General features: G+C 42.9%; 1 protein-coding gene across 1 annotated transcript in view; it reads right to left on the bottom strand.

Moving 5' to 3' along the window:
• Nucleotides 1-2,247: 2,247 nt before the first annotated feature.
• The window catches only part of PRPSAP1 (phosphoribosyl pyrophosphate synthetase associated protein 1), a 31,054-nt gene continuing 20,333 nt past the window's right edge, over nucleotides 2,248-12,968 (bottom strand). Inside the window, exons 6-10 of the mRNA XM_067715840.1 lie at nucleotides 12,583-12,638; nucleotides 11,721-11,866; nucleotides 4,901-4,971; nucleotides 3,975-4,121; nucleotides 2,248-2,996 (exon numbers count right to left, since the gene is read on the bottom strand). Coding sequence (XP_067571941.1) covers nucleotides 2,838-2,996; nucleotides 3,975-4,121; nucleotides 4,901-4,971; nucleotides 11,721-11,866; nucleotides 12,583-12,638 — 579 coding nt within the window. The 3' untranslated portion in view covers nucleotides 2,248-2,837. The remainder of the gene's footprint in view (nucleotides 2,997-3,974; nucleotides 4,122-4,900; nucleotides 4,972-11,720; nucleotides 11,867-12,582; nucleotides 12,639-12,968) is intronic.

Genomic DNA, 12,968 nt, shown 5'->3' with positions numbered 1-12,968 from the left:
CATCAGTTTTTCTTTTTTGTGGGGAGGGGGGGAGGGGGATACCCCGTAAGGTTCACCTAGATTCCAGCTGATTTACTCTCCTGTGGAGGCCACAATAGTGGGAAGATTTAAGAGGCCTCATGGCCACTATGTTTTGTGTGTTTTAGTTGTTCCCTTCGCAGGGCGGTGGCACGGATCTAAGAGACGCAGTCCTGAGACCTTGGCCCCTTGGGAACAGTTCCCATAGCATTCTGCTCAATCAGAGGGGAAGGTAACCTGGAAAAAGACCACTCACTACCCAGGCGGTTCGTCAGCCACCAGCTGACAGACCTTTTCTGCGCCGCCCTGGCCTCATTTATCTCAAAACAGACATCTGGTCAAGCGCCAGCCATCTCCCCTGGTTACAAGGCAGGACTCATTAGACAGGACCAGAGGAATCTGATGGTCTCAGCAATTGAGGCTTGACTTCCCCATACTAGATTCTCCCAGAAAACAGGTAACAATTTTCAGTGTTTATATTCAGGAAGCTAAAGAAAACTTGTAACTGCATCTATACTGTGTATTATTTTAACTACTTTTCAAATTCAAATTTTTAGTTTAGTCTGAACGGGTAAAATGGAAACCCTTCATGTTCACTCCCTCCCCCTCCAATAAAAGCAATGTTTCCTGGAAATGGAGTTTTAGACACGAGTCTAAAACCTCCCTGAGGGTAACACCCAAGGATTTTTGTTCACTATTATATTCCCAGAGCCTGACACACAGTAGGCCTTCAAGTGGTTGTTGAGATCATCAAAAGAAGAAATTATTTTTAGTCTTCTGTGCACTTACACTCTTACATTAGAAAACGTAAGGCTGGGGGCTTCCCTGGCAGTCCAGGGGTTAAGACTCCGCCTTCCAATGCAGGGGGTGCGGGTTCGATCCTTGGTCAGGGAGCTAAGATCCCACATACCTCAAGACCAAAAAACTAAAACATAAAACAGAATCAATACTGTAACAAATTCAATAAAGACTTAAAAAAAATAGTCCACATCAAAAAAATCTTAAAAAAAAAAAAAGAAAATGTAAGGCCAGATCACAAAGTTGAAGTTGAAGCCTTAGGACTGAGCATCAGCTGTACTGGAGGCTGTGGTGTGGTGTGTGGGCTTAACCGTTCTAAGTTCAGTGACTTTCTACTGAATGTGACTGCTACTACTACACTAGCTACGGCCAGAACATCAGCTCCCGCGCCCTCACGTTTCCATTTTCATGTCCCTGAGACTTGCTATCATGCCAGGCACACACTAGGACTCACTAAATGCCAATGCAAAGGGCTTGTTAATCCCAGGAGATATATTCTCCTAAACGCTTTTGCTAAATAAGTACATTTAAAATCTCTTTTAGAGACATAGGAAAGATAACATTAACTGCAGATATAAATGGAATTTGGGGTTGAAAAGGACCTTAGCTTTCAATTCCTAACCTCCCCTTCCACAACCGATGACAGAGGGCCAGAAAGGACTGGTCATCTGCCCGACATCCAGGACAGAACCAGTCTCCCGAGTAACAGTCCACGGCTCTTCCTCTACAACCATGCTAATTATTTGATAATTTAGTTCTTTTCTCAGAATTCCCCTACTTGGATTATTAACAAAAGGCAACTTCTTTGTGTGCTTGAAAAAGCAGATGTGCTCAAGTCTTGATGGCGGGCTGGGAACTTTCCTAGTCATTGGGAAAGGGGGAAAAATGTCCAGGAAACTTCCCTGCAGAGAAATACAATTGTACAAATAAACGAATTGCCCTTTATTATCTCTTAGGAGCTATGAGAACCAATGAGAGACTACAGTTCACTTCTGGGCAGACGCTCCTCCTGCCTGTTTCATTCAGTCCTGACTTGGATCAGACTAAAAGGTATAAAAAGTCTACATTTGCGGCAAGGCCTGCCCGACAAATAAGGTATTAACTAGAATCGTGATTATGTAATTTAAAATGGTGGCAGAAAGATCAAGTGCAGTCCTAAGTAATGCAACCAACCTAAGTGTCACCTGTCACACAGGGAAAAGTACGGTTACGTTTTTTGTTTTTTTTTTAAATTTAGGTTGAAAATACATTATTCAACAAGAATTTAACGTCACGGAATGTGAAGGGAAGGGAATGGAACCTGCAGAGGGAGACTTATGTCCAGGAGCCGTGGACCTGGACCACCACCCTACATTCAAGGCACCAGCTTCTGCAGAGTCTGGACAGAAGGCAGGAGAGTGGGCAGCTCTGCAATGTAGTGAAGACACTAGCAAGACAGAAAATTCTTTTATTTGCAATTTAAGAGCAACTCGGAGATCCAGAGTTAGGATGTGATTCTTTAATCTGATGTCCTCGCTAGGAGTACCACCACAGATGCTTCATTGTTCACTGGCGGCTGGCAAGAAGTTTCTCAAAGAAAAATACGATTCTCTGTAAAAGATGTGCATGAAGTTGACTGGCGAGAGGACAACTGGAATAGGAACAGTGCCGGGTGCTCAGCTGCCCTAACCAAGTTCAACATTAACACGGACGTTTCCCTGCGCTGGAAACAAACTGAATGAACGTTAGAGAGTTAGGACTTTATCTCCCTTTCACTCCCTTTCAATATCAACAAGATTTTCAGATTCTCTTCAGGAAGGTGTCTAACTTTTTTTTAAGGAACAGGATGCCGACGACAGACAGTTGAGGCCATGGACCTGTGATCTCTGTCTTCCCCTTGACCATCTTAATGCCTCCTACCCACCAAATTTGGCAAGAGAGACCACCTGCCTCCCTTGAAAGGAAATGCTGTGTACATAACTGACGGCACTGCTTTTCACACGTTTTCCTTGGGAGTTCCAGGGCCAAGGCAACCAGGAAAGCTAGTCGTCCACTGTGATGTTTCGGAAAAGGTACGCCATGGACTCCCCGTTGTGGATTCTCCGAATCGCTTCAGAAAGAATCAGACTGATGTCCACAGTCTTAATCTTGGGACACTGCAGCTTCTGGACCTCGTGAGGGACAGTATTCGTCACCACCACCTGGTCGTTGCAGTAATGGAAAAGAAACGCTGTTACTGATATGTGCGGCCCAACGTGGTCACTCAGAAAAGTTTACCTAACGTGTGGTACCCACAGACCAAGGCTCAAACTATAAAAGCTTATTCCACTCAGTACAGTTTTTACAAACTAACCCGACTTTACACAGGGCAAAGGTTACATGATTCAAAATAGAAGCTTAGGAAGGTCAGGGCTAGGTATGCAGAAATGATAGGGTGAGCCCCAGCACTGCGGGAAACCTTCCTATTATCAAGGAAGAATTCAAGTCTTGAGAGAAACGCTACTATGGTATCAAATCATATTGAAATACAAATTATACTGAAGTACACAGACCAAATCTTTATGAAAACAGACATATATTCCTAACTATACATCTGCCCCAACAGACCACTAGCCACCCAAAGCACGATCTCACAGTCCTCTCGAGAGGCAGTAAGCAATACTGACTGAGGGGCTTCCCTGGTGGCGCAGTGGTTAAGAATCCGCCTGCCAATGCGGGGGACACGGGTTCGAGCCCTGGTCCGGGAAGATGCCACATGCCGCGGAGCAACTCAGCCCACACGTCACAACTACTGAGCCCACGAGCCACAGCTACTGAAGCCTGCGCGCCCAGAGCCCGCGCTCCACAACAAAGAGAAGCCACGGCAATGAGAAGCCCGCGCGCAGCAACGAAGAGCAGCCCCCGCTCGCTGCAACTAGAGAAAGCCCATGCGCAGGAACGAAGACCCAATGCAGCCAAAAATTAATTAATTAAAATAATATTAAAAAAAGAAAATTTCAAAAATATAAAAAACTGAATGAGCCATTTAACTATTCACGGAAAACAGAGCAGCAAATTGTGACTCAACTTCCTTGAATGGGTCGTTCAGGACATCTACCTTACGCAGAAACAACGGCTCTCTGCATATAAAATAAAAAATTAAAGACTTCAAAAAAAAAGAAAAAAAAGAGCAGACAGACCTCGTCGATGGAGGACTCCTCAATCAGACGGGGGGCCTCCGCAGACAGGATGCCGTGAGTGGCCATGACGTAGATCTTATAAGCACCTCTCTCTTTCAGGATCTCCGCAGCAGCAACAAAACTTTCCACATCATCAATGATGTCATCCTGAGAAGAGACCAGTGTTAGTGCTAAGTTCCCTCCATCCCCATCTATAAACACACGCCTCCCTGCACTTTGCTTCAGAGGATGTCTAATGGAAAATCAGAGCTATCTGCCTGGGTCAAAGACTGAACGTCCATTTGGAACTGCGTGGCCTTGTAACGTGCATGACTGTCAACAGAAAGAGCAGCAAAGCCTTACAGTCATACGCGACATTGCGGCCTGAGTTCAGGAGACTGCCAAGACTCCTTTCCCTGTTTCAAATTTCTGATGAATCCCACATAGCCAGTGTCTCATTTACTTTTTTCCAAGAGAAAGTTAATAGAAGGGAACGGAGAAATAAAGTGAGCCATTGTAAAGGGCCGATCCTCTGGCCCAGCAGAGGCGTTTAGAGCTGGGAGCACGTGTATCGTGTTAAAGTAACAAAGAACAAGACACACGCTCTTGTTAGTGAGAATGGAACAGCCCACCTTCAGCTCACTTCACTGCCCACGAGCTTAAGGTTGAGTAGGTCAGCTAGTTTGACAGGACACAGATCCCTTCAGACAAAGGTTACCTATGGAATCGAATTTACTTACAGGTACTACTACTGTGCTCCTTTTACACCTGTAGGTTATAATAATCCCGGTTCATCTGTTTAGAAGTTTCTCTAGTTGTCTTAGGGGAGCCTGGGTGAGAAAGGCTAGATGGGTCCACTTAAATGCATCATCGTCACTGGACACCAATCCTAAGGTGGACACCTACTAAGAGTAATGTCATCTCTGCACAGTAAGACTGTGACCTACCACAATGATCGCAATGCGTCCTCCAACATCTCCGACTACCGTGATCGGTGGCTTCTCCTTGGCCATCATCACTAGCAAAGCAAAACAAATCACAAGACCTCAGTTAGTCACGTATCACTAGGTAAATGTAGTCGTCACAACGCCATTCCCTGGAAGTGGTGGCAGAGCCAGGGCGGACAATTAAAAGAATGTGCAGATTCCCCTCAATCAACCTGGGTGCTCTCAGAAACAGGTTACCCGGAGCAGCACCGTCCAACAGCAGGGAAGGTGAGCCATGAAAGTAAGCTTACCTTTTCTAGTACCCACATTAGAAAGCAAAAAGAAATAGGTGAAATTAATAGATTTTTATTTTACCCAATATAGCCAATATATTATTGTTTTGATACATAATCTATATGCAAATTTATTAGAGATGTTTTACTTTTTTTTTTTTCATATTAAGTCTTCGTATTTGGTGTGCATTCTCCACACGCAGCGATTCTCAGTTGGGACCAGCCACGTTTCAAGGGCTCAGCAGCCCCGTGTGCCTAAGAGCCAGGCCACGCTGGGCGGCTCAGGCCTCAAGTCAGCGGGGAGCAGAGCAAGAGAGATCTCACTGGCACAAAGAAACAGCACCGCGATGCCACTCAAAACAGAAATATTCCACTTGTAAACAGATGTAAATAAATGCCGCTCCGCAGAAAGTAAACAGGGAAAGGCTGCCAGACTGCCAGATACATAGCCGGCTTTACTTCATTTTCTTCCAAGGCGACCTTACTGGGACAATGTAACCTTATTATCAGACAACTACACCACTGACATAATCGGTTTCCTGAAAGTTAGGAAGCTGAAGACAATAACCACAAGTCCATCATCTTTTCCTGATTTAACTGGTCCTTAAAGTAGAGGCTTCTTATCTCACTACAAAATTTATATGTGAAAACGGCCCATCAGTGCACAAAGCAAACTACAGGATGCAGAAGGGACATCGGAATTCACCCTGTAAAGGAGGTTAGTAAACTGAGGGCGGGGAAATATTTCAGAAGAACAGGCTAAACATTCTCCTTTTTCTGGAAAGCTTTTTTAAATTCTGAAATAGTTACTAAACTAGTAGTGGGGGAGCGGGAATAGAATAAATTCAGGGTAAGTATATAGTTCGGTAATTATCAGTAAGCAATCCATTTTAGCTGACTTCTATCTACAGGCGCTGTAAACCTGGAAGAACACGTCCCTTTGCGTATACTAGCAAACCAGCCGAGTTGAAATTCAGCACTATTTTACGGGCAAATTTCAGTAGACATTTCCTGATTTCCCATCCTGGAAACAAGGGCAATTTGTTAAATGTGGGCAGTCAAAAAGGCTCTGCGTATAAGTATCACCTAGAAGGGGGAGGAAATAAACTACCAACATCAGAAGAGCCTTCCTCAAATTCTGTCTTTAAATTAAACCATGTGGGTAGGTGGTTACGTTGACCTACCCGCTTCTTAAAGAGATGTGGCCCCTTTCTTGACCATTTTTCTCTGTAAAAAAAAAAAAAAAGACTGGGCTTCCCTGGTGGCACAGTGGTTGAGAATCCGCCTGCCAATGCAGGGGACACGGGTTCGAGCCCTGGTCCGGGAAGATCCCACATGCCGTGGAGCAACTAAGCCCGTGCGCCACAACTACTGAGCCTGTGCTCTAGAGCCCGTGAGTCACAACTACTGAGCCCACTACTGAAGCCCACACGCCTAGAGCCCGTGCTCCGCAACGAGAGAAGCCACTGCAATGAGAAGCCTGCGCACTGCAACGAAGAGTAGCCCCCGCTCACTGCAACTAGAGAAAGCCCACGCGTAGCAACAAAGACCCAACACAGTCAAAAATAAATAAATAAATAACTCATTTACCAAAAAAAAAAAAAGACTGAAAGCCAGTAACCTTCATCAGACATCAACAGAAATTCAGCTCTCGTTTGATGCATGTCACAGTATTCCTGTTGACTTCTCTGTAAGCCTCTCCCCAAAAAACTTTTGTCAGTTTGAAATGAAAAACAGGCATGGCAAGGATCAAGGCTTAAAAAAAAAGGCTCAGTCCCCGCTCATAACTGCCTTTGGGATTGGCACAAACTGGATATATAATTTGGTGGCTACTAAAAGACGAGACAGACTTCATTACAGCATCAAGAGAACAGGACCTCACAGGCTTAAAAAAATGCCCCCAGGGCCTCCCTGGTGGCGCAGTGGTTGAAAGTCCGCCTGTCGATGCAGGGGACCCGGGTTCCGTGCCCCGGTCCGGGAGGATCCCACATGCCGCGGAGCGGCTGGGCCCGTGAGCCATGGCCGCTGGGCCTGCGCGTCCGGAGCCTGTGCTCCGCAACGGGAGAGGCCACAACAGTGAGAGGCCTGCGTACTGCAAAAAAAAAAAAAAAAAAAAAAAACACTACATCGACTTACTGCAGTAAAAATGTCACTTTAGCAAATGATTTCCAATGTTCTTATGGAGGAAGTAGGAAATTGTCTTTTGCATTTATAATTGGCCTTTTCCAGGTAAAATAGTGCTGCTTTTACAACCATCCTTTAGATTACACACACACACACACACACACACACACACACACTCTCTCTCTCTCTCTCTCTCTCTCTTTCTCTCTCTCTCTCTCTCTTTTACTGTTTTGCCAGAATCAAAAAACCTTCCTCTCCTAAAATAAAGAGTGAAAAGGGACTAAGGGGAATTATTCATTCCTTATCCATTTTGATCTCGGTCTATTTCTAATTCAATGGAATGTCAAACTTTATCAACAGACTGACGTTAAAAAGAGATATACGAAACAAAATAAGGTCGCCAGTAGAACTAGAACTGAAATTACTTCCAAGCTCATAACGCTATCTACATGCAAACAAGTCAAAACCTACATTTAACAAATGCTCAAGAGGAGCGGATGTCGGTTTTCACTTTATTTATTTATTTATTTATTTTTTTCACTTTAGTGCTGAAAGCCACACCTTCACCAGTAAAATTAACAAGCCAGGAAAATCACGGCAGGGCAGGTGCCTCCCTCTCATTTTTGCATTCCAAGTTCTTAAGTGTCACCACTGTGGCAAACACAGAGCACTGTTCAGTGGAACCACTGACACACAATCCTTTCAAGTTCATTAGATTCCTTGCCATCAGGGAGGTATCAATTCTATCTTATAAAAGAGAAACATTTATACAACCTCACTTTTAATAGATTACTTTAAAAAAGGGCTTCTCAACCTTGGCACTATTGACATTCTGGGCTGGATAATTGTTCAGTAGCATCTGTGGCCTCTACTCACTAGATGCCTGTAGCACCCCATGCCCCCCGGCTGAGACAGACAAGAAATGTCTCCAGACACTGCCAAATATGCCCTCGGGAGCAAAAGCCCCCTCGCTTGAGAACTACCGCTCTAAAACAATGGGTTCCAGGGACTTCCCTGGAGGTCCAGTGGTTAGGACTTCACGTGCCAACGCAGGGGGTGTGGGTTCGACCCCTGGTCAGGGAGCTAAGATCCCACATGCCTCCTGGCCAAAAAACCAAAACAGAAAACAGAAGCAATATTGTAACAAATTCAATAAAGACTTTAAAAATGGTCCACATCAAAAATACTTCAAAAAATAAAATTAAATTTAAAAATGGGTTCCAGGAAGATAACATAGTTCTTCTTTCTTAAAAATACACAGACTCCGAGAGTCTGCTTTCCTTTGTCCTTGTTCTAATGTCTCCATCTTCATTACTACTGAATAAACTATTATGACATACTAGAAGCAAAACTGATATATAAACATAAAGCATATTTAATTTGGAAGGTACTGAATACAATTACACATACAAGAAATAACATTTTTTTCAGAATTCCCTTGGCTAAATCTATAAAAGGGGATCATAGAAAACGATCCTATGGAGACTTCCCTGGCATCCCGAATGCCTCAGCCAAAAAAAGTAAAAAAAAAATTAAAGAAAAAGAAAATCCTATGGCGATTATAAAAGTTGTAAACATACCAACCATCTAGGAAGGAATGACAACACTGTTACAATAAGTAATAAGGCAACATTCTCAGAAGAGAATCTCACCATATAAAATACTGTGGCAATTTGGCAATATCTGTCAACTTAACTTCTGACCCAATAATCTGATTTCTTGGTCTTTATCCCGTAAATACATTTGGTCACTTATGAAAGAATGTAAGTCGAGGCTAATCACAGGCAATGACGTACAGTGATTGAGCGTATCCACTCTGGAGCCCAAATCTTGGTTTCTAAACACTACTTCCCACTGAAGGAACTGGGGCTCCGTGGAGAAATGGCTGATCCCAGGGCTAAGAAAGTACGAGATGAACATGGAACATCTAGCTGTACCAGAAAGTAACAAGGAAGAGTCAACACACGATAGGGACACGTCCAAAGAACATGGGAGGCAGCCTGAAGGAGTCCTCTTTGGCCAAGTCTGAGACAGTTTGAGCGTTAACACAAGTAGTAGCAATGGGCTATAACGTGCTGAATAAAACAAGATTCCACAAATCCACACTGATATAAATGACTGAACGGACAGGGAAGAAGGGGAATTAGAAAAACCTCCATTTGACAAAAATCATAGTAATAAGTGATTCAACCCAATATGAGGAAAGAAACAAGCCCCAACGAAAGGATATTCTACAAATAACTGGCCTGCACTCTTCAGAGTATCAAGGTCACTGGAGACAAAGAACAGAGGAGTCACTCCTGATTAACTGAGACCAAAGAGAAATGACAACTGGTGCAACGTGTGATCCTACACTGGGTCCTGGGCCCCAAAAAACTGTTTTCTTTTCCTCTGAAGGACATTGGTGGGACAGCTGGTAAAATGTGGATAAGGTCTGCAGATTAGATAGCAGTGTCGTAACAACGTTATTTTCCTGAGTCTGATAATCATACGTGGTTATGTTAGACAGTCTGTTTTTAGGAAATATACACAAGTATTTAGCAATAAAGGGGGCATTATGTCTGCAACTCACTCTCAATCGTTCAGAAAAAAAAAAAAAGGCATAGAAATGTTCAATTTGGGGGCTCTGAGTGAAGAGTAGAGAGGAATTTTGTATTATTCTTTCACCTTTTCTCTAAGTCTGCAGTTAGTTCAAACTAAAAAGCTAAAAAAACAAAGTAGTGTGGATTCTGGAGTCAGCAGCTACATTCCAAACCCTGGCGCCACCAGCCCCGGCCGTGTGTCTCGGTTTCCTCACTGGCAAAATGAGGGATCACAAGAGCACCTATGCGTACTATTGTGCAAGGACCAAATTCGAAGATCTACTAAAGGGCTTAGAACAGCTCTTGGCACATAATAGGGACTCAACAGATGTTTATTTATTTTATTTTATTTTAAAATTTATTATTATTATTTGTTTTATTTTTGGCTTGTGGGATCTTAGTTCCCCAACCAGGGATCAGACCTGAGTCCACAGAAGTGAGAGCACCGAGTCCTAACCACTGGACCACCAGGGAATTCCCAACAGACGTTTATTACTGTTGGAGCCTTGTGGTTTTTTTTTGTTTTTTTTTTTGTTTTTTTTTTTTTAAATATTTCTTTATTTTGGCTGTGCCAGGTCTTAGTTGCGGCATGCGGGATCTAGTTCCCCGACCAGGGATCGAACCCAGGCCCCCTGCATTGGGAGAGCGGAGTCTTACCCGCTGGACCACCAGGGAAGTCCCCCGGAGCCTTGTTTTTTATACCCAAAGGTTGGGAAAAAAATAAGTGCATCAACAGGTGACTCGTTAAATAAATTATGGCATATCCATAAACAGTATACTATGAAACTGTAAAGACAGAAATCTGTATGGACTGAGAAGGAGCTATTGAATGAAAAAAGCAAGGGGCAGAACGATGTATAACATACAACTAACTGTTTGCGTGAAAATGAGGGAATTTGCTTGTATTTGCATAAAAGCTCTAAATGGATACACAAGAAACCAACCACATTGGAGATCAGAGTAGCTGCAGGAGAGGGGGGAGGTGGGTGGGTGGAAAGGTTTTTCACCATAAAGGATTTTATACTTTTTGAATTTTGAAATATGTGAATGTATTCCCTATTCAAGAACTTTAATTATGAAAATCTCAAAAAAAAAATGCTGTGACACTAAAAATTAAAGAGTATATTACTTGTTTCTCATAATAAAAACCTCCAAAGTTGAAAACAGAGCAGTGGAAATTTTACAGAATGGGGAAAAAAAATTGTAATGTTTATACCTTAGACAGGAGCCTGTCTGAAATAACCTGTCTGCGGTGTAACCATGCTAATGTTTCCCCAACGTATTAGTCTGTATCTTTCTGAGGCATGGCAAATAGATACAGATTTTAAAAAGAAATACTCTCCTTCCTCTAAAAACCATGATATATCTTCCAGCATAGAATGCTTGTTATTGTCACTCAAAAGTCCACCGAAGTAAATAGCTTCCACTGTTGGATTAAAAATAAATTAGTCCAGTATCAGGTCAAAGGGCTACATCACTAAATTAAGTGCTAAAGTTACCTGATCACCAAAGCCTGATATGTGATCAATGGTTGCTATCATCCATCTTACCAAAATAAAAAAGCTTAAGATTTCACACCACTACACATATATCTTTTTTACTAAAGCTAAAATTATTTCACTCTCTGAACGCCAAGTGCTGCCCAGATATGCTCAATTGTCCTTACCTAGTCTACAAAAGCGTGTAACAAAATCTTTGACAAAAGGCAAAATCAACATAATACCATTCAGTTATTTAAAAATACCACAACAGCATCTACATAGGTATTAACTCCTAGGCATTCATACTATTCGAAACTTTCTTCCATTTACAAATAGAATAAAACCACAGAACTGATCTTACATGGCAATTCCAGCCCAGGGTGGACAGTCGCGTTCTTAACCATCGGGGGAGAATGACGGCCGTCATCCATGTCCAGCTCTGCACACTGAGCCTCCCCGTGGATCACAGCTAAACCCAGACGCAGCCTCTCTGCGTACGACTGGGCCCTAAGAGGAAGATAACGGGAAAGGGTGAGGTTCATGGGAAGGAAAACCCAAGCGCTGCTTTTTCATCACTTTGTTAACCACAGAATGAAAATATCACTTAACCTTTTATGGATATGCAAAGGAATTACTTCTACAAATCAGGAAGTGCGGCCCAGGCCGGAATGTAAATGCCTCAAGAGGCACTCGAGATGGGATGTGGGCTGGTATCCGATTCTAGATCATTTTGGTTCTACCCTTTGTCCAACAGTCTCACACTCATCTTCAGGGTTTTTTTGGTTTGTTTTGGTTTTTTCCCCTATTTTTTGGCTGCGCCTCAAGGCATGCTGGATCTTAGTTCCCCAACCAGGAATCGAACCCGTGCCCCCTGCAGTGGAAGCGTGGTGTCTTAACCACTGGACTGCCATGGAAGTCCCTCATCTTCAGAAGAACTCTGTTCAAAAAGGTCTCAAAAACCACTGTCTCAAAGGCGCCCACAGTCTTCCTGTTTTCCTTTTCCTGAGAACTTGAAGGAAGAACTTCATTTTCTCCCAGGGGAAAAATGAGTAACTCTGAGAAATGCTCATGTTGTTTGGAAACTAGAGGTAAAGCTGTGGTTTGGGGTATGACAATGATTTGGAGGAAAGCTGGAGCTGATGAGTTTTCACAAGCCGTATTAAGACAGACCTCGGATTCTGAAACACCCAAAAGGGATGTGCATACATGTCTGGCTTATTTACCTTTTTGCAGCATCAGGAGACTTAGCTACGATGACTGCATTCCTATAATTTGGAATCTAGATTTGGAGGAAAAATCAGAAAATACTGAAAAGGTATCAATAAAATAACACCTGGGTGCTGGCAATACATTTTTTTCCTCCTATAACAATGACCCACACTAGCAAACAAACAAGCTAGAATTTCATTCACTCATTTTAACATTTTTTAACCCTTATCAATTAGCACCACTGCCAAAGTCTGCTACATGAAGAAGATAAAAAATAATGAATTCCCAAAACCTTCATTTTAGGAAATATAAGCAAATTGCTAAAAATACTTAGAAGGAAATCCATTTTTAATTTCTTTAAAAAATACTATCCTCTGTGCCTAAATGCTGACCTTATCTG

This window comes from Pseudorca crassidens, chromosome 19, assembly GCF_039906515.1.
Source record: "Pseudorca crassidens isolate mPseCra1 chromosome 19, mPseCra1.hap1, whole genome shotgun sequence".
Classification (NCBI taxonomy): Eukaryota; Metazoa; Chordata; class Mammalia; order Artiodactyla; family Delphinidae; genus Pseudorca; species Pseudorca crassidens.
This window is presented reverse-complemented; position numbering and strand designations above follow the sequence as displayed.